The sequence below is a fragment of the Nyctereutes procyonoides genome, unplaced genomic scaffold, assembly GCF_905146905.1.
Source record: "Nyctereutes procyonoides isolate TBG_1078 unplaced genomic scaffold, NYPRO_anot_genome, whole genome shotgun sequence".
NCBI classification, from domain to species: Eukaryota; Metazoa; Chordata; class Mammalia; order Carnivora; family Canidae; genus Nyctereutes; species Nyctereutes procyonoides.
In genome coordinates this window covers 2439770-2460964 of record NW_026575160.1, presented here as the reverse complement: position 1 = coordinate 2460964, position 21195 = coordinate 2439770, and the positions used below count along the sequence as shown (strand labels likewise).

Genomic DNA, 21195 nt, shown 5'->3' with positions numbered 1-21195 from the left:
GTTGTATTTTTCCCTAGAGAAGCCGGAAGTTTGGATTTTTAAACCAGAAAGAGATTTTGAAGGTGATTTTAAAAGCATTGCAATAAGAAATTACTTGAAACCATTCCATGAGCCAAATGGAAACATTGGCAACCTGTGGTTTAGATAATCAGGACTGGTAGATAAATGACCTTCAGATGAGGAAGAGTTGACCACATCTCTGTATCAATGCTATATTTTGAAGAGAAGCAACACAGGCCCAAACCCAGAGGATTTGTCCATTCTCTTCTGCCTATTAAGATGGCATAATGGCACTCTATAATGTAGAGAAAGTCGAATTAAGTGTACTTTTAAGAAATAACTGTCTTGTGAACCTCTAACATCATCAGAAGGCTTTATTCTGTAGATTATGAGGACTTGTGGCTTCCGACTTCAGCCCTGGTTTCCAAGTCTGTGGATTCCTGATTCTGGATGGGGCCGTGAGGTGCAGGAGCACTTCCCGGACTTTGTCCAAGTACATCTCTTTTTATTCAGAAGCAGCCCCGGTGAGACCCTTCAAGAATCTGCAATAGAATGTGTGGTCACTGAAACCAATAGAAGAGTTTGGTATTAGGGGAAAAAATAGTTTGATACCTTCTTCTAAGAAATGCATGGTTTCTCTGAGCTCAGTTCTGGTTTTCAGCCTGCCCAGAAATTTCCTTGCAGGTGCTGAATATGTATTTCCAGGAGCAAGATATGGACAGATTCATGATCATTTGTCTTCCTCATAAATGTAGCTCCTCTTTTTTAAAAAATCGTTTTACCCAATCAGCTTCTTCCTACTTGTGATTTCTTTAGTATAGTGGTTTCTAAGTACAAACACTAGCTTAATCCCTAAAACTGGATCTTACCTAATATGCTCTATAATTAAAACATTCTTAGATTCATAACAAGAATGAGAGTTTCCCTTATTTTGCCTTTTGATTATAACTAAGTGACATCTTGTATATTGCCAAAATAACATCAGAGGGCAAACTAGATTTGGGACCTAGGCCAACTGGTAATATTCCTTTAAAAACATTATATCATCTTTTCTAAAATAACCACTCCACTTCAAGAGCATTATTTAAGAAAAAAATAAATATCACCTTGCTGCACTACAGTCTAAATTCCTGTCTTGGAAATAGTATAGTTGAATGTATTTCCAGAAGCTGCAAATAATGGAAAATCATGAAAACTTGAATCAGGGTCCCTGTCCTTAAATGTGTTTCAGTTTGCATTTTGATAGCAGTTTAGAAATGTTATCGCTTGTTTTGTCACAGACATAATTCACATCTTTCTTCAGGCACTGTAAACAAGAGAAATGGTTTAATGGCCCCATAAAGGCACTCTGCTGATATCTGAGATTAGGCCCGTTAGTAATGGATGTTGGTGCGTGTATTTGTGAGTGGTATGTGTGCACAGTGGGGGCGGGGAGGGCCTGCAAGAGGTAAATGTACTGGAAAAGATTCTTTGAGAGGCTCAGTTGCAGCAGAAGTGCCTTCTGTTTTTCTGTGTGTCTTGGAAGATGGATTTACGGAACATGTGACACCATTGTCTTTATTTGTACACAGGCCTTCCCCTTTGCTTCTGGAATTTAACTGAGTACTAATTGAGGTCATTGCCATCCATTTATCACCTGAAATTGAAATGATATTAACTTAAAGTGAATGCTTTTCATCTAGTGAGTGTATTCCCAACTACATATATTTGTATAAAAGGCTGCATGCATTTTTCATGCCATGCTTGTATCTGGTCTTAAATAATCTAATTTATGTATACCATTGATTTTTTTTTCCACTTTTACAGTGTTTTTTTTTTTTTTTTTTTTTTTTAATTTGCTGCTTGGCCAAGTGAAAGTATTTTTTTATAAGCACTTTAGTGTCCACAGGATGATTTGTTTTGATTTTCTCAGTTATATTTTGTAGACAGGTGTAAAAAACTATACATGATACATAACCATGGTCTATGTAAATGCCTTAAAATTCCTCAAATAACACAAATTTGTATTGTTTTAGGGACTCAACAACATGTCATTTTTCATCATCTTGTTCATGTGTATTCCTATAATTGGCTGTATAAGGTTGCACACTTGGTTTTGAGAGTCAGTGTAAACAGAGTTAATAAAGCAAATCAATGGGCCTTTGTTAACTAATTTACCTAAACCTGTCAGTAGCAGGTGTCACTATTCTAACCATTCACTTTTACATTTTCTTTCTCCTCTTTCATTGTAGACATAATCTAGCATAATCTAGAACAAGTGTCAGCAAATTTTTTTTTTTTTTCTGTAGAGTCAGACGGTAAATATATGGGATCATGACTTGAGCTGAAACCAAGAGTCAGATACTCAACCAACTGATCCACCCAGGTGGTGCGAGTAAATATTTTAGACTTTGCAAGTCATGGGGTTTCTGTCACAAATACTCCGTTGTAGCTTCAAAGGAGCCCTAGACTATACCTCAGTGAAAGGATGGGACAGTGTTCCAGTAAAACTTCATTTACCACAACAGGTGGGAAGCCCTGTGCTGTAATTTGGCAACCTCTGTTCTGTAATATCGAAAAGTAGATTATTCTAAAGCAGAATTTTTGAGCAGATCAGAAATCTCAACATCAAAAGGCTCTGTATTCCTAGGTTATTTTTGTTTAAGAACTACATATTCAAAAAAACTTTTTAAACCTACAGATTTGATTCAAAGACTTAGTTCTATTTAGTGAAGAAGTAATTAAAAATGTGATGGGTTTCTCTTCTCAGAGTAAATTGTTTTGTACTCACAGAAATTGCTCCACTATTTCACTGTTATGATAAGGATTGTGAAGAAAGCAGAGTGAAAGGTCAGAGCCAAGGCAACTTATCACTGTAATTATATTCACTGTCCACATATAGAAGGGGACCCATCACTTGTGACATTTTGGTTATCAGACTCTAGGGGAAGCTTTAGAGGCTGAATAGCAGCATTTTTCCTTAGTTCCATATGAGTGGTGTGAATTTTTAAATGCTTTTGGTCACAGTAATAAATTGAAAGAAAGCAGAATGCCTAGCAGTAAGCATGAATACTCTGAGAAGTGTTTTAGATACAACTGGCATGAATATATTATTAAAGTCATATATATGTAAACATGCATTCCACACATATGAATTACTCAAACTTAAAGGACACTGGCTAATATCTTTATTAGAGAAAACACTTTAAAAAACAAAATAAAGTTCTGATTGGCCTTCTTTGAGTTCTTGAAGGTAAGACTGTGTCTTACCATTCATCCTTATTGTATAGCTTTATCGTCTTTCCTCCCCTCAGCACCTGGCATCGTATCTAGGCCATAGTAAATGAATTAACTAATGAAAGAATGAATGGATAAACATCTGATAGGAGGTTATAGTGGGGCTTATGTGTGTGAAGGAATAATAATTGTGTTTATTCAAAATAAGCTTGAATTATGTGCTCAAGAGTTGTCATCAGAAGTCTAGGGCTTTTTATTCTTAACCTGTTATAAGTAAGTCCTAGGTCTTTGGATAGGTATTAAGCTTAGCTTTTTTATGCCTTTTGAAAAATTTTTGCAAAAGTGGGAGGTATAATAAAGGTCCTTCTTGTCTTGAATGATGAGAATCAAATACAGTAGGTGAAGATTCTTTGAAAACTTTGTAATACTATATAAATTTGAAGGTTTTAAAAAGCATTATAGCTAGTTTTCTATCATGATTCTAAGTTCAAGCACAGTTCAATAAGTCACTACTTATAGTTAAACATATTATCTTTCTTAAATGTATCAGAAGACATCATCATCTTCACTCTAGAAATATAAGCAGAAACTCAATGTATAGATTAAATTGTTTATTCTCCAGACTAACATGAACCAGTCCATTAAAACAAACATGGTCTGTTTTCAGTTTAATGCTAGAAAAATGTTCCAGTGTCACGATTGTTTAGGAAATTATTCTCCTATGAGTAAATTTTTAAATTCATTATCATCATCTCTGTTTTAAGGTGTTCAAATGTACTTTGAACCAAAGACATGGTTATAGATAAGCATTGTTGGCACTTAGAAAGGTGGAGGGCATCTCTGCGCCCCAGTAGAACGAGGACAAGATTTTGCCTCTGTTCTAGAATGTAGACAGAAAAAAAAAAAGGAAGCAAGATGATGCCTTGCAGTTCATAGTTCTAAAATGAAAACCATTATTAATTTAACCAATCCTTTATGACGAGTACCATAACCCCAAGTAAACTTTAAAATTAAGAAGTCGTTAAGTTTATTTTGGAAGTGCACTTTTAAAAGTCCTGGTATTTTGGAGCTCTTAAATTTAACCATTAGAAGAACCCAGTCATCATTAGTCAGCCTTAAGATGTGGTTTTAAAGGTCAAGCCTCCATCAAAGAAAAAAATGCAAGATGCAGCTCTTGCAACTCTTTCTCCAGCTCCTCCTCCTAAAGATCTGATTGTCCGGAGGAGCCGGGGGTCATAAAAGTTTGCCTGGAAACGCCCCTGAGGAATGCCTGAGGGAGGCTGCAGATTTCACAGATAAGTTTTCTGAACTGTCCAAAGTCAGGGGTAAAGATAGAACATGATATTTATTATTTGAATGATCTTTTCTTTGTAAATGAAATGAAGGAGTTAACTCCCGCAATTTGACACGGTGGAAGACAGAAAGATTCACTTTAATTAAAACTTGCAAACAATGCAGATGCGTGGCACCGTCTGTGTCAGACCCAGCAAGGTCCGTACAGTCAGCGAAATGAAATGTACCTAGCAGCCCGGCAGCAGGCTGGAGCCGTGTTCAGTGAAAGTAATTTAATTAGTGTTGATCATGACTCCAGATGATGGTGATTTGATAAGGAATAATTTAGTACTTAACAGCCTTTTACATGCACCAACTCCATGTGGGAAGGTAAAGCAAATTGCACAAAATGAATGTGCTGCGTTCACTTGTGCCAGTGCCAGTGAGCTGGAAAACTGCCTGTTAGCAGACGCTCAGCCTCTCAGCCCTGAGAAGAAACACCTGACCCGTTCTCGGCTCAGCCCTGGGGGGAGTCTCCTACTATCCTCCGTTAAGAATAAATAGGAGAAGTCACTTTGATGATCTAGAATCTCTAGGAAGAAAGAGATGGAAAGTGAAAATGGGGAGAATAAAGTCGCATGTGGTTCTTGTGCAGAGTGCTGGAGATCTTCAGATTGACTCCCCCCCCCTTTTTTTTCCCTAACAGCAATTAAAAATCCCAAGCCAACTTAAATTCACTGGATTACTTATTTGTTTTACATTTAGGAAAAAAAAAAATCACAGTTCCGAGGGCCCAGGATGATTAAGAGGCCCACACACGTTGCATGTGTTAGAGACACATTCCTGTTGTGGAGTTATGTTAGGAGTAGGGGAGCCCCAAACTTCTGGATTTGGAGAACCTGTGAAAATCCTCAAGTGTGCGCATCTACTAAGTAGAAAGAGGTTGTTAGATTTTTTTGTTTTTTTTAAGTCTTTGCAAGTACTGGATCTATTTCAGTGCCACACACACTGGATCCAGGTAGGGATAAGCATCACAGTAGATTTGAAATTAGCCCAGTTAGGAGAATCACCTAGAAATTTTTATGAGATACAGAATCCGGATATATATCCCAGCCTTAATGAATCATCACCTCTTGGAGTGGTGTACTGGTTTGTTTAGGGCTGCCGTAACAAAGTACCACAAACTGAGAGGCTTAAAAAGCAGACATTTACTGCCTTGCAGTTCCAGAGGCTTGAGATGTAAGATGAGGGTATTGGTAGGGTGGTTCTGAGTGCTGTGAGAGAGTAGCTATTCCATGCATCTCTCCTGGCTTCTGGTGGTTTGCTGGCAGTCTTTGGCACTCCTTGGCTTGTAGAAGCATCACATCATCTCTGCCTTTATTTCCTGTGACATTGTCCTTTGTGAGGGTCTCTATATCCTAAATCCTTTTTATAAAGACTTGAATCATATTGGATTATATTCCACCCTAATGGCCTGATCTTAACGAATCTTCTCAGAAGGTTACATCCTGAGTTGTACTGGGATTAGGACTTCAACATGAATTTTGGAGGGGACCTAATTCAACCTATAACATCTGAGGCCTGGGAGTCCCAGTTCTGTCTTGTTTTGTTTTGTTTTTCTCAAAAGTACCTGGTTAAATTTTAGAATTGGTCAGATTTGGGATCAATTTGCCTTTGATAGCTTTGGAGGGTTCCTTACATCCTTTCATCTAAAGTCAATTTAGGAAGCTCATGGAACCAGTCTGAGCAGTAGAGCTGCAGGCAGTGTATTCACTAGGATGGATAGTACTTTTTCTTCTAAATTGATATCAGTAGATACTTTGATAGGAGTCTACCGTTATGCTAGCAACCATTCCTGATGGTACCCCAGATTTGTCATTCCTCCCCTGACTCATCTGGAATGATTTATCCTGTCCAGTTAAAAATAAAACACTTCTAAGACCCATTCTCAGATGGGTCTGCTGGAAGAAGAGGCCAGACATGTTCAAGTATTTTAAGTTGTGTAGCGTTGCTTGTTGCCCCTCATATTTTCTTTAACATTTTAGTTGGGATATGCTGTCATTATTATGTAAATTTTTAACTGCACAGTTTGACGAATTTTACATATGTGTGCATTCATAGAAGTGGCACTCAGAGCAAGGTAGAAGTATTCCCAGCACTGTAGCAGGTTACTAGTGCCCTTTCTCAGTGATTAACATTCCCATCTACCAATAGAAGGGAATTTTTTCACTGTCAGTTTGGTCTGTTCTTGAAATGAACTTACTACATACTCTTTTGTGTTTGACTTGTTTTTACTCCTACATACTCTTTTGTGTTTGACTTGTTTTACTCCACTCCATGTCTGTGAGACCATCTATATTTCTACATGAGTCAGTAATGTGTTCATTGTTGTTCCTGCATAGTATTTCATTGCATGAATATGCCATGAATCATTTACCCATTTTCCTGCTAACGAACATTTGAATTTGTCCAGTTTTTGCTATTTTGAATAAAGCTGCCATGAACATTCTTAGACATGGCTTTGTGTGAACATATGCAGTCCCTTCTCTTGGATCTATTCCTAATAGTGAAATGACTGGGTCATGGGTACATTTATATTGCAGCCTTAGTGGATGCTGCCAAAGAGTTTGCCAAAATGCTTATACCAATTTATACTCTCAGCAGCATATATAAAATTTCCTGTTGGCTCTAGGTCTTCTTCAAAACTTGGTAACGTCAGTCTTTTGGAGCTTAGCATTCTAGTGTGTGAATAATGATAATCTTATGTGGTTTCATTTGCATCTTCCTGATAAGTAAAGATGTTGAATACCTTTTTACATAGGCTTTTTATTGTTGTTCATTTGTTGTTTACGATTTGGATGTTTTATTTTATGAACTGCCTGTTCAAGGCTTTTGACCATTTTTAATTGGGTCATTTGTTTTGTCTTAAATTTGTAGCGATTCTTATTATGGTGAATATGAACTTTTTGTCATCTCTCTATGAAAACATCTTCTTGGAGTTTGTGGCTTACTCTGTAGTCTTTTAATAGTGTTTTTGATGAAGAGACGTTCTTAATCTCAGTGAAGCATAATTTGTAGGTTATTCTCTTTTATGGTTAGTGCTTTTAGTGTCCCATTCACTAACCCTATTCTCTCTCAAGGCCTCAAAGACTTTTAAGATACATTACTATTGGATATAATAGTAGTCTGTGATAGATCTGGTATTTTGATAAATATAATACACATTACATCATACTGTATATTTATTCTTGAAGTCTCACCTATTTTATCCATACGAGTTGGATGCAGTCTCTCAGGTATAATGATTTGGTGCTACTTTGAATGACAAATTGAGTTCCTGATGTGTTGCTACTGCTTTTTCTTAAGAAAAGTGTAAAACCCAATACGTAACCCAAAGTGCTGAACTTGGGCATACCATTTTACTGTATATGTTCAAAGAAGTAGTAAATAGTTGAAAACTGTTAAGAAAGCAACAAATGTATAGTCAGTGGTTTCATCATACAATATTTGTCATTCTAAGAAGCAGTACACAAACCCACTCAGGCAGAAAATTTTCTTATTCAATACTACTTTAAATCTTTTGTGGATTTTTTCACATTTTAAAAAGTTTTTATCATGCAAATTTGAGAGTTAAAAGTAAAGAGAATAATGTAATGAATTCCCACCTACCCATCAATCAGCTTTTAACATTTATCAATATTTTTCTAACTTGATTCATCTTTCATACATTTTTCTAGACTATTTTATTTTATTATTATTTTTAAAGATTTTATTTATTTATTTATGAGAGACACACAGAGAGAGAGAGGCAGAGACATAGGCAGAGGGAGAAGCAGGCTCCACACAGGAAGCCTGATATGGGACTCCATCCCAGGATTCTGGGATCACGCCCTGAGCCAAAGGCAGATACTCAGTTATTGAGCCACCCAGCCACCCTCTAGACTATTTTAAAGAAAATCTCAGACATCTAATTATTTTCTCTAAACACTGTATGAATCTCTAACATTAAATCTTTTTTTGTGTAATTACCATTCCGTTATCACATCCAACAAATTAACAGTAATTTCTTAAATATCTAATATCTAGGCCATATTTAGATGTCTTGTTACCAAATTGCCTTTTTATAGTTTTTTTTCCAATTATCCTAACAAGTCCTCATGTTCTCAAATCTCTTCTGTCTCAATAACTTCTGACTTGTTAAAGTTAGTGAGCATGAATCCCTTGACATGTGAAAACACATGTAATTTCTCCTTTGTTTCTGTTCCTCTACTCTCTAAGTAGGCATGTTAAACTCAGAGTATATCAAGAAAATACTTTCAAATAGACCATCCACTGGAATTATTTTATTACTTTTTGTTAGATTTTTCTTAGATAACTAATTTAGGTGAAATGTGCCTATTTCTTTGGCAAATGTACTCTACAATGTTTCAGATGGCTTTTGATTACCATAGAACATTTCTTTCAAAATCATGTACATATTTTAACAAATAGCATATATTTGCCTATAGCTTGGTAGTTCTTGATATCAAATTATTATGTTAAATTATATACGACATTCAAATGAGTACAAGTTTATAATGCTTGCTATGTCACAATCAAGATTGAATGGCATCATAAACCATGAAGTTTCTCTTGTCATACTGTCCTTTATAGAATACAGACTTAGTATTTTGTGTTTTAATTACAGTTCTTAAAGGAGTTAGAATTAATCTCCCAAATGTTTATTCTTCTTGTGTTTCTTTCTTGATTAATCATTTGTGTATATCGTACATGAAAATAAAATCCATTCTCGTGTATCTTTTTACTAATTTTCCATTTATACTAAAACTTCTAATAGGATCTCTAACAGGAATGGTTTTCAATTTCATAAAGAAGAATGAAAATATATATGGTGTTATGTATTGGCTTTAAAGCTGTTTCTTCCCAAACATACATATTCTCTAGCCTTCATATTTTATATGATCTTTATATTATATTAAGCATTAATATATATAAGTATAACCATTAAGTCATACGAAAAAGGAGAAAATAGCCTTTGATACAGAAGAATTATTTTGTGGTAGATTACATTTGACCTATCATTTTCACATATTTCTCACATTTTATCTCATAATTCTGCTAAGTAGAGTTAGCAGAGTTATTTTATAAATGAGCATTGGCCCCAGAGACATTGAATTGTTTGCCCAAACTTTCATCAGTTACCACTGGACCTGCACTTTGATTTTCTTTCTTATAGTTCAATTGCCATTCCATGAAACCATTACTATTAATGGGCTCGAGATATTTTCCTTTCAAAGACACTGAAAATTGTGTTTTAGTCCTCACTTAATTCTTAGATAATCAGTTTTCTTCTTTAATCACTGAATTTTTTGGAAATGTTTTTAAAACTTTCTGAAAACTGAGCTTCTAATTTTGTTAATACAGCTAAGCAAATTATAAGTAATTCACTTTAAGTAATGAGAGTTCAAGCATGCGGTTTGTTAAACAGTAAAAGCAGAAAAAGAATGTAGTTACAGAGATTCTCTAGAATCTTTTCTTCCATGAAATTCACTAAATGTGATTTTTCTTTTTCAGTATGAAATGTTAGTGACATTTTAACCAAGAGAAGTCTAACAGATTACTTAATTTCTAACTACATTTCATTTGTGTGGATATTTTTGTTTTGTTTTCTAGTGGCTTTTCATGGCCTACCACTGAAAATCAAGAAGGAACCCCACAGTCCATGTTCAGAACTTGGGTCTGCCTGCAGTCAGGAGCAGCCCTTTAAATTCAGCTATGGAGAGAAGTGCCTGTATAATGTCAGGTAAAGCCATCAGGTGGATATAGAGGGTGGTGGTTTTAATTAAAACTAAAAATCCAGAATAGTATCAGTTCTCAAGTTCTATTTTATATGAATTACATCTTTAGCAGATAACAAGCTAATTAGGTAATGTGTTCAGCCAAACTCTGAAGAACTGTACACTATCTGATCGTACACTTTTAGAATCATTTTAAAGCAATAATTTTCATCCAAATCATTAGTTGCTTTTCTACTGTAGTAATGCATCCTGGATTTGAAAAGAGGGTCTTCCTTGGCATGAACAGCTATTGAAAGTTCTCATTAGAATGAATGCATTATGCACTTTAGATAGAGTCTGTAGAAAAAAATGAAACATTTGGCAGGTCTGAGCAGTACATTAGTTATCTGACAGGCTTTGCAGATGATCTATAAGATGCGTTCCTGGAGAATTGCAATAAAGTTAGAATTTTATAAGGCTTAGTACAGGCTATTATCTATTAAAAAGCCAGTTGTTCCTTTTGATGATAATAAAGGGTGGAGCAGTAAAATTACTTTGTTCATTTGTTAGAAGATTTGATAACATATATGTTCATTAAAAACCCTTCATAGTAAATTGCATTCTGTTACTTTTCATATTGTCCTCTAATTGCATGAGGAGAAGTTGGCTCTGTATATTGAGCATCATTATTCTCAATTACAGTAGAAACTTAGTTCTTAAAAGGACCTCATTTGGAAACTTATAAAAATGACTACAAATATTTGCAGTTTTAGAAGTTACATAGATTCAAGTTCATAATACATTATGATCCAAAAAAGTGTTCTATTTTCTCATCTATTTGCAGCATGTAGTGTTATATCCAAGATATATAAGATTCAAGAAACTTAGAATGGTGCAATTTCATGGCAGCTGACCAGTGTTGGGATATTCTATTGCTATTTGTTCTTATAAACTTGTCTTTTATATATGCTTTTTTAGGAAGATAACCAGAGCCTGGAATTATGAGCCAGCTTACTTAAAACTGCAAAGCTTTTATTTAAAAAGATCTCTTGTAGAAGCTCTTAAAGCATAAAGCATACTGAGTTCAGTTAAAAATCATATTGATCAATCTGACTTTTATTTATAGTGTTTTTATTTTTGCATTCTCTCTTTTACAGTAGTATATTCATAGAATAATTATTTAACATACTGAAAAATTTCAAGTTAATGAACCAGATATGTAGAATTGTCATTGCATTTCGGTACTGATCAGACGTGTAACTGTGAAATTGGTACTGCTTTGGATGACATACCTGACATTCATCACCTGAATATTTTGAGGTTCTTCTTGGAGACCGATAATTTCCACAGCAATGTATGGGTTAAATTCTAGTACTTCCATCTCTATACAAACAAGATAACTCAATACAGTATTTCACAGAGGAAAAAAAAGTAGTGTCCCAGGGCAGAAGATAGATCTTTTTTTTTCTTTATAGGGCACGAGACAGGCAAACTATTTTGTAGAAGAGGTGGTTTCTCATTCAGAAATATTGGTAAGGGAAATAGGTAGAACCAAACATAATATGAGTACTGTTGACTTTGTTTTAAAGCCAACAGTTGACTTACCCAGCACACACTCCTACACTTCTGTGAAGTATTTTTGCACTTGGATGTAATTCTGTGGTATAGATGTGGCAACTGAATAAATTATTACATAAGTTAATCCAAAAAGAATGTTTCTTTTTTAAGAAGCAAAACTATGTATTGATAATTGCTTTTTATTTTGAAAGAAAATATATTATTTTAACCTAGAAATACCTTTCTTATTCAGTAATATTAGTAAAATTTATTCTTAGAAAATTATTTTTTAGATTAGAAAAATTCGTTAAATCATATCCCCAAGAGCTACACAAAGGAAAGCAACTTAAATTCATAGTGTATGTAAAAACAGGCTTACTCGTTTTATTCTTCGGTAATTGTGTTTAGAAGTTAGACTATGATAATAGTATTTTATTTTTAAGAACCTCATTTTGTACCTATTCTTATACTCCAAGAAAATTTAACTATATCAGAGACATTTTAATTTGCCTCATTACTCTTTATTATCCCATGTGAGGAAGTTAATGCCAGGCATCATTTATTTTATATAAAAAAATGAAAATAAGGCAAAAGGAATGCCTTCTTAAAATTATATCACAAATAAAGGAATGGTCTCCATCTTATGAAACTGAGGTTAGTGTCTTGTTCTAAAATCTTATGTGATATGGAACAATGATAATATCAGGAATATTTAATGACTTAGGAAAGCTCTATCCAACTTGCTTAAGAAGGCATATCAAGAATAGATACATCAATAATTATTTCCATAGTTCCACTTTTCTCTTAGTGATTTTCCATATGCAAAGTTATTTGTGTAGTAATTGAAACACACATTTTTCTCTTTATGCTGATACCGAGTTATATATTGATTATCCTCTTTTCTGCTTAAGTGTTGGGTGATTCTAAAGATTATGTGTTTTAGGATTACAAAAAAACCAATAGATTTAAAATTCTCACTTTCTTATAACTTGAGCCTGGAATATTTTTTGCTTTTCTTGGGTTGGAAGAAAAATTATTTAATCGTTCCAAAGAAACAAATGTGCTCTTCTCTTTTGTTCCTCGGGTAGTGCCTATGATCAGAAGCCACAAGTGGGAATGAGGCCCTCCAATCCCCCAACACCGTCCAGCACCCCAGTGTCCCCACTACATCATGCATCTCCAAACTCCACTCACACTCCGAAGCCTGACCGCACCTTCCCAGCTCACCTCCCTCCTTCGCAGCCCATACAAGACAGCAGCTACCCCATGGACCACAGGTAAACTGCAAGTACTATTTTTTTTTTTTAATGTTTTTAGCATCTTGAAAGAAATTCCTGTTACCAATTCTTAGGACCTATGGTAGATTTAAGGTGAGCATATTAATTTTGCACATCTTTGCAAAATATTTTTAGAAAGAGCTTGCTCTATCTGTAGTTATAAATAATTTGTGGAGAAGGTCATTTATAAACATTCCTTTTATAAACATTTAAATTGGTTGCTAAAGTGGAAAATTAATCTATATACTGACATTTGAACATTTCCCTTTCGCTTTGCCTGAATTAAATTGCCTCACTTAAACTTTAAATCAGATCATCCCATTTTTATGAGCATATGTGTGTACTTGTTCTATAAAGTTAGGAGACTAATTTTAGTAGGTGGCTTATGGAATTAGGTTCTTTACCTTAGATTGAATGGTTTAGCTGTACATAGTTTTGCAGAATAGAACTTACTTGATTAAAACTATTTTCCATCCTTTCCAAGTGATGAATATTTAATGTCACTAGATGCATGACCCTGGACACTTCAAATATAAAGTAAAGAGATAGGGACTGAATTATTATTACTTAGAAGGAAGGCAAGAGCCAGAACGTGGAGCTAAGGAGTTTGCTGCAGTGGATAATTCTGGACTCCTAGAGATGAATTCATATTTAAATAAAATATTGGAGTACCTTTAGCACTTTTAATAATACAGCTTAAAACACAGGTTGATTGTATACAGCATCCTTCCTTTCCCTTCTGCCTTGTAATTATATAGAGCCAGTGGTGTGCTGGGAAATGTTTAACAATGGGCTTGATGGGACAAAAGCCAGAAGACGTCATCGGTAGCATTTGATAAGTCTGTGATGTAAATATTCCAATTCCAAGCTGTCTTTGTGACAGCCCTGAAGGTAGAGTCAGAAAGAGATCTGTAGTAGGATACCTTTATTTAGTATTTCTGCTGTTTAGATAAAATAGACTTAAGCTCCAGAGCATAATTAGTAGTAAAATGTAGTAGAATAATTTGGAAGCGGTGAGTTTTGAGTACTTATTGTCTTTGTTTTTAATATAATTTTTAAAAAGTTATATATACAATGGCATCATTTAATTCTTAATAATCCTGTGTTTAACAATTGGCTCACAGTATTTCTGAAAATTTAACAATAAGCCAGTGCAAACTGGCTCTGACACACCATTGTAAAAATAACTCAGCCAAAGGAATCCTCTGGATCAGCAGAGGAAACCAGAAGATGTGTCACTAGCAACTTTCTGAAAATACAGAAATATTCAGATCTACTTTTTTATAGGTTATTTAATGTGATTCAATCTCAAATGCAGTTAAATCTCTTTTGGTATGATGGATAAGATAAAAGCATTCTTTATAATGTGAAACTAAGCCGGATTTTTTTTCTACCTTTGTTTCCATCACTAAGTCCTCTTGTGCTTTGGTTATGAAATGCCTCCTATGATCTTTCCCCTCTCACTCCGTAGACTTGAGACCTTGTCAGCGCATGATGGTATGTGCATCTGTGTAAACAGTTTTGTAAATACAGATGAAAGAAATCTTATTGCAGGGTGGGCCATTCAACAGATGCACATTGTGCAGAACTGGAAGGGAGAAGGAGTCCAAACAAGAAAAGCCAGTTTTATTTTGTCCACTTCTGGTGACTTCCCAGAGTCCCCAATTCTTGAGGCTCTTGGGCTTGCAGTGAGCATAGGCATTACAGCTTGTGATGTTGGCCCTTTGCGTGGAGCTCTTATTTCTTAGGGAAGGTGACTGCTGAACCAGCAGAATGCCTGTGTTTAGGTGACCTAACTTGAAATGCTTTAGCCAAATCCATTTTAGTTTCTCCACTTGAAGTCAAATATTTGAGACTGAGAACAGCCGGCCCGGAACTAGAAGAGGGAAGCTCAGGGTCTTTTCCCACTGCCCCCTACTGAGTTTTGAGGACAGGACCAGCTGGCCAATCCCAGGAAAATCTCTGAAGCCGTATGTTTCTGAGGAGGATTTCTTGGAGGGTTCTAGCCAACAAATGACAGTCCCTCAGTTATAAATAGCAAATTTGCTCTGGGAACAGATCCTTTCTCCAAATAGCCCCCTCTAGCCCAGGCACCCCACCTCACTCTGGGAATGCTTTATGGCCAACTGGGCTGCACCCCTGCTTCCTTTCCTCAGGCTCATTCTGTTCCTTGGGCCAGCCCTTTGGCACATGTTCCTAAACCCACTGTGCAGGAGCCCTGTCTCTCTTTGTCAGTGTTTCCCTCCACTTATACACTGTTTTTCTGTATCCAAGAATCATCAGCGTGCTCTCCTTACCCATTAACTCTCTCCTAGAAGCTCCTTGAGTCCCTTTACCTTTATCATTGCCCAGTGTCTCCTAAGAATGGCATGAGACACTTGTAGCTTCCTATGCAGCATGCATGTTACATATATATGCAGTCCTCAGCAGGTACCAACCAGAATGGGGTTGACTCGTAATAACAAATGGCTTGATTCCTTACAAAGCTTTCAATATAAGTATTATTAACTTCCATTTAAGGCTTCACGAGTGAGCTGGTTTCTTATTTTAACTTCAAGTTACAATTTTCTGATTCACTCCTTGACAGTTCTTAATGATAATTTCTGTTTCTTTTTTTGGCTAATGAAATAAGCAAGAGAAGGGAAGTGAATGCAGTGCCAGTCAGCCTGTTTTGCAATATCCGAGTTTCTAAGTTTGTTTTCTGCAGGTGTAGGTGGAATTTCAGTGCTTTCTATGGCAGCCAGTAAACTTAGAGTTAAATCACAGGATAGAGAGGAAAGAGCGTTTGAAGAAATGCTAAAGCGATTGCTTTGCCATTCTTTAGCTTTTACCTTATTTTCATTTAATGTTACCAAAATTAAATGTTAACTTTCCAAATTAAAGTCTCAGGAATGCTTTTAGTGTTGGGGGCAGGGCATCAGTTAATAGGTTTATATTTGCTCAGAGAAATGTTGGGTAGGTTATTTTTAAGCACTCTTGGGGCATTTTAGAGTACTTTTAAATCTTTAATTAATCCACATCTTTGTGGTGGGTCAATGATATTATGGATGAGAAACACAGAACCAAACGATTATGTGATTAGCCAATCATTACACAGCATAACCAAGAAGGAAGGAAGATGGGGATTCGCCGCCAGCCTTCTAGTGAGGCCTCAGAACTTTCTCATGACCTTACAGGGCAACCTGTCCTAAGTCTACTCAACACATACGTCTTGTTTCCATCTTTGGAGGCCTCCTGTATATTTGATGCTTATTTATTTTTTTTTTATCAATCTGATATCTTCTTTGAAGATATCGGAAGCTGATGTATTCCATGCTGTTGTTTGATGCTAAAGAGGCGGTCTTATAAAAACCAGCTTAGATTTTAGTTCTGTAAAATTTCCCATTTTATTTCTCACCAGAATACAATGTTTTTAGAACATTATTGGTGATTTAAGAATCCTGCCATTTGAGAGGAAGGTCATTCCTCTCTTGCTTCCTCAATAACTGATGGTAAGGGAAGGAAAACCAGTAAGTAGGTTAATAAAAACCTGGTTGATCTTTGGTATGTTTGTTGATTAGCTTGGTAACAGCTAAGGGACAAAGGATGCAATTTGGAATCAGATTCTGTTTTTCCTGGTTTGTTTTTTCTGTGTATAATTACTTGAGACTCTATTAATATGGAAATTTAGTAAATGATCCAGTTTGTTTAGAATTTTAGCTGTTAGGATGTGTGTTTCCTCAAAATAGTACACTGTTCTCCTGTGTTCCTACTCAGAACACACCTTTAAGTCACTGTAGTGTACTAAAATGGTGCTTCAAGAGACAGATTATCAAGGAACACAAGTCATATTGTGATTTTAAAACATGGTGCCCCTAACCCAGGAAGGAGAAATCTAGTCCTGGTTAAAGATTTGCACTTCGGGACAGTTGGTATCATGCTCATTAATCAAACAGTTGAAAATTGTATCAGTATTTTAAGCAGTACGGGTTTTTACCCTTTTATTTAAAACATGCTCTCTTATTTCCCAGATTTCGCCGCCAGCTTTCTGAACCCTGTAATTCTTTTCCTCCTTTGCCGACAATGCCAAGGGAAGGACGTCCTATGTACCAACGGCAGATGTCTGAGCCAAACATCCCCTTCCCACCTCAAGGCTTTAAGCAGGAGTACCACGACCCAGTGTACGAACACAACACCATGGTTGGTGGTGCAGCCAGCCAAAGCTTCCCTCCTCCTCTGATGATTAAACAGGAACCCAGAGACTTTGCATATGATTCAGGTAGGCCCATGCTTTAAGTGACATTTAAAACATCTTTACACTTGCTTGTCACTTGATTAGTGTTGGCATCAGAATAAGTAGCACATGACCATTTGGTGTGGAATCTTCCTGATTTTATCCTTTCTTTGAATCCTCCTCTCTATATGAAGTTGGACTATTAAACCATTTTGGCTTGAGCCAATGGTTGAAATAGTGTCTAGATATGAATCCAGTCCAAAGAGAAGTGTAATTTGTAAAATTAGGCACACTCTCAGTCCAAGAGAGTAACATTGTAATTCTTCTCTTAATTTTGAGCTTTCATTCCATTTTGCTACTGTAGCATTATTTAGTGACAATGCTTCCAGAAAGTAATATTCTTTTGTATTGGCTCAATTTATTGCTTAATGACTGTTTTTTCCTTTATTGATGGCAAGATTCCAATGGTCCAGAAGTAAGGATTCTTACATATTAGAAGAAGAGTTTCAAAATGGTTAATTCATAGAGCTTAGCTTTGGTCTCACTAAACCAGAAAGCTCCCATAGAATAATATATCAAGATGGAGAAAAGGAGTCTTCTGAAAGTAAGGAAATGTAAGTCGGTTATAAGTATGATGACCAACTTCACCAACATGTGACCTTGAGACTTTAGAAGAATTACTTAACTCACCTCATTTTTACCTGTTATAATCTCAAAATCAGGATGCCAGCTTTTCAGACATCTCAGAAATTTTGAAAGAAAGCATGAAATAAAAGCTAATGCTTATAAAAGGGTACCATGCTCCTACAAAACACTATTAACATTGTAATAGATGGTTGTGAACTTGGAAATAGTTGAAAATGGCATAATTTTCTCATTTAGATGCAACATTATGGATGTTCTCTGTGAGGGAACTGTTGCTTCTCTAGGAATAATTGCTGATTTTTCTATCATATCTACTTGAGGAACAAAAATTGTCTTTAATTTGAGTTTTTAACTTGCATAAAGTTACCTGCTTTATTATTTATTTATTTATTTATTTATTTATTTATTTATTTATTTATTTCCTACTTCATTATAAACTGCCCTTGAAGCTCAGCAAGCAGGAGCCCTACAACTCAGAGTCTTCCTTTGGCCACTATTCTTCTTTGTGCAAGAGGAATTGCCTACTCAGAGGTCATACTTCCACTTCTAGAAAGAGCACCAACTACTAAGGGCCCCTGAATCCCCTGCCTAATTGGCCCTAAGTCCACTTCCAGAGCCTGAACGGTTTCATCCCAGGCTCAGTTTTCTGAAGGCAGAACCATCATTCTTGTGTTCACTCCTAGGTCCACCCATATGGCCACCGGGTAGCTGTTTGTAGTAGAATGAGAATGGAGCTTGGATGTGCCCATGTCCTTGTGTGTGAGGCCCTCATGGTATATGGCACAATGTGGGGTTAAGGGATGGGAAAAAGAAAGGAAGCTGGGTGAGCTAGATTCTGAAGACTAGAAACTGTTTCTATACCATTCTATTCTAATGCTAATCTTAGAGTTTTCCTCAAATTCTAAATTTGATGTGGCCTTCTAGGTTGTTGTAAATGATATATTTCCAAGGCATCAGAGGAGAAAACATATTTACTTATCTGTTGGTTGGTTTACAATTTAAAAAATTTAAACATATGGCATGAGGCCTTCATTTGAATGCTTGTCTGTAATGCTCTGTAATTTGGGGACTAAATGTACCTGAAATGTACCATAGCAGTTTCAGTTTAGAACTTCTTATATTTGTCCATAGTTTATGTCCATAAGTAAGAGTCCTATAATATAATGGATTTTATTATAGATAGGATTCATTTTTCTCTGTAAATATCAAATCCTTTTAACTGATGTTCTCTTTTTCCCCCAAAACCCTATTTTTATTGGCTGCACATTTTTTTGAAGTTACCATGATTTCAAGAAACTTTACATGGAAATCATATAAAATAGCCAAAATAATTTGTTCAAAAGGACTTATAAAGCATAGTATTTAGAGAGTATCTCTGTGTGTTGTAGAAATGTTTTTATGTATAGCAAGATTTACACTGAAACCATTTTCTTGATTCTGTAGTTAGCTCCATATATGTATATAAATATATATATGTATCTTTGCCTTACATTTGTTTCATGCAAAATTATGTATAACATGGTGTTGAGCATGTGTAACTTTCTTGAGAAGATGCATTATTTGTGGGTCACACATAATATGAACTTCAGAGCCAGTCACTGTCTGACCCTCAAAAGCACAGCTCTAGCCAAAAAAAGATAGTCCATGTCTTAGCTCAGGCTGCAATAGTAAATTACCATTGACCGGGAAGCTTAAACAACATACATTTATTTCTCACAATTCTGCAGGTTGGGGTGTCCTAAGATCACGGTGCCAGCAGAATTAATTCCTGGGAAGGGCCCTCTTTCTGGCTTGCAGATGGCTCCTTTCTCACTGTGTCCTTTTATGTGGCAGAGAGAGAGAGTAAGCAAGCTCTGATCCCTCTTCTTATAACAGCACTGATTCTATCATGGGGGTCCCACCCTCATGACCTAATTCAACCCTAATTACCTCTCATAGGCCGCATCTCCAAATTTGGTCACACTGGGCATTAGGGCATCTGTAATGAATTGTGGGGAACATAGTCATTCTGTCAGTAACTGTCTAGTATCCTGTTTTAAAGGTATCTAGGGTATGTCTTTTGTTAGGTGTACCATATATCTGACAAATGACTTGTAGAATAGTTGTTTAATATTTGAGAAGCTGTTAATTTATATTCCTTTCTTCTCACTAAATTCTATTGCAGGCCACTAAAGAAGTTGAATAGCACCTTTGAATTCTAATTTCAGTATTGCCAATAGGATACAGTTGTGTTTGTTTCAGTATTTTTTTTTTTTTTAGATTTTATTTATTTTATTCATAGAGACACACACAGAGAGAGAGAGAGAGAGAGAGAGAGAGAGAGAGAGGCAGAGGCACAGTCAGAGGGAGAAGCAGGCTCCATGCAGGGAGCCTGACTTGGGACTCGATCCAGGGTCACCAGGATCACACCCCAGACTGCAGGCAGCGCCACCGGGGCTGCCTTGTTTCAGTAGTTAAATTGCAAAGTTGTATCTTCTGGTTGTGGTCTAAAAAAAACTTAAGTAACAGTTTGTAACCAGTGCCTGTGAAAAATTAATATACAAGTATCAAAATGTATTTTCCTGGCCACCAAATCACTGCAGTTCAGTAGTGACACATCTGGATATGTCATACATTTATACACTGCAGTCAGCAAGTATGATCTCCAGATATTTTGTTTTGCGGTCATTAGTTCTTTCATCTTTGCTGAGAGCACGTTCAATAACCTTTTTAGAGAATTTAATGTATTTATCACTGGATCATTGATTTCTTGGTTCACTTACTAACATTGAACAAATGGGACATTAGAAAATAGTTTATGTGATTTAAAAACAATGCAAAAACATTTCATAGTTTACTCGGCATCTGTGATCCAGAGGTTTTCATTTCAGAAGGCCTCTAGAACTCTTTATTGCTTAATTCAATATAACATAAATGTTGTGAAAATAAAAGAAGCTTTGTAAGTGAAAAGGCAGCATGATTATGCACTAATAAAGCCTGACATTAATTATGACATGGGAAATGGAAGGTCTATTAGTTATAATTATAATTACAGGAATGCAATTTCAATTGCCGAATATTCAAGCTAAAAAATGCAAAATATTATGTTAGTAGAGTAGAAATTTTTCTTCAGGAAAAGAGAAGAAAACCTGGATCAGAAGACACTAAGAAGACTTAAAAAATAATGATACTTAGGGTGACCCAGTACAGTGTGATCATGATTCTATTAGGATATTAAGTTCTAAACAATTACATCTGT

The 21195-nt window shown here is 35.8% G+C and overlaps 1 protein-coding gene across 5 annotated transcripts in view; it reads left to right on the top strand.

The window, feature by feature from the left end:
- The window catches only part of ETV1 (ETS variant transcription factor 1), a 96336-nt gene that overhangs the window by 39563 nt on the left and 35578 nt on the right, over nt 1-21195 (top strand). For all 5 annotated transcript variants that reach the window (XM_055314878.1, XM_055314879.1, XM_055314880.1 and 2 more), the window contains 3 exons: nt 10162-10291; nt 12911-13099; nt 17110-17357. In XM_055314878.1, coding sequence (XP_055170853.1) covers nt 10162-10291; nt 12911-13099; nt 17110-17357 — 567 coding nt within the window. The remainder of the gene's footprint in view (nt 1-10161; nt 10292-12910; nt 13100-17109; nt 17358-21195) is intronic.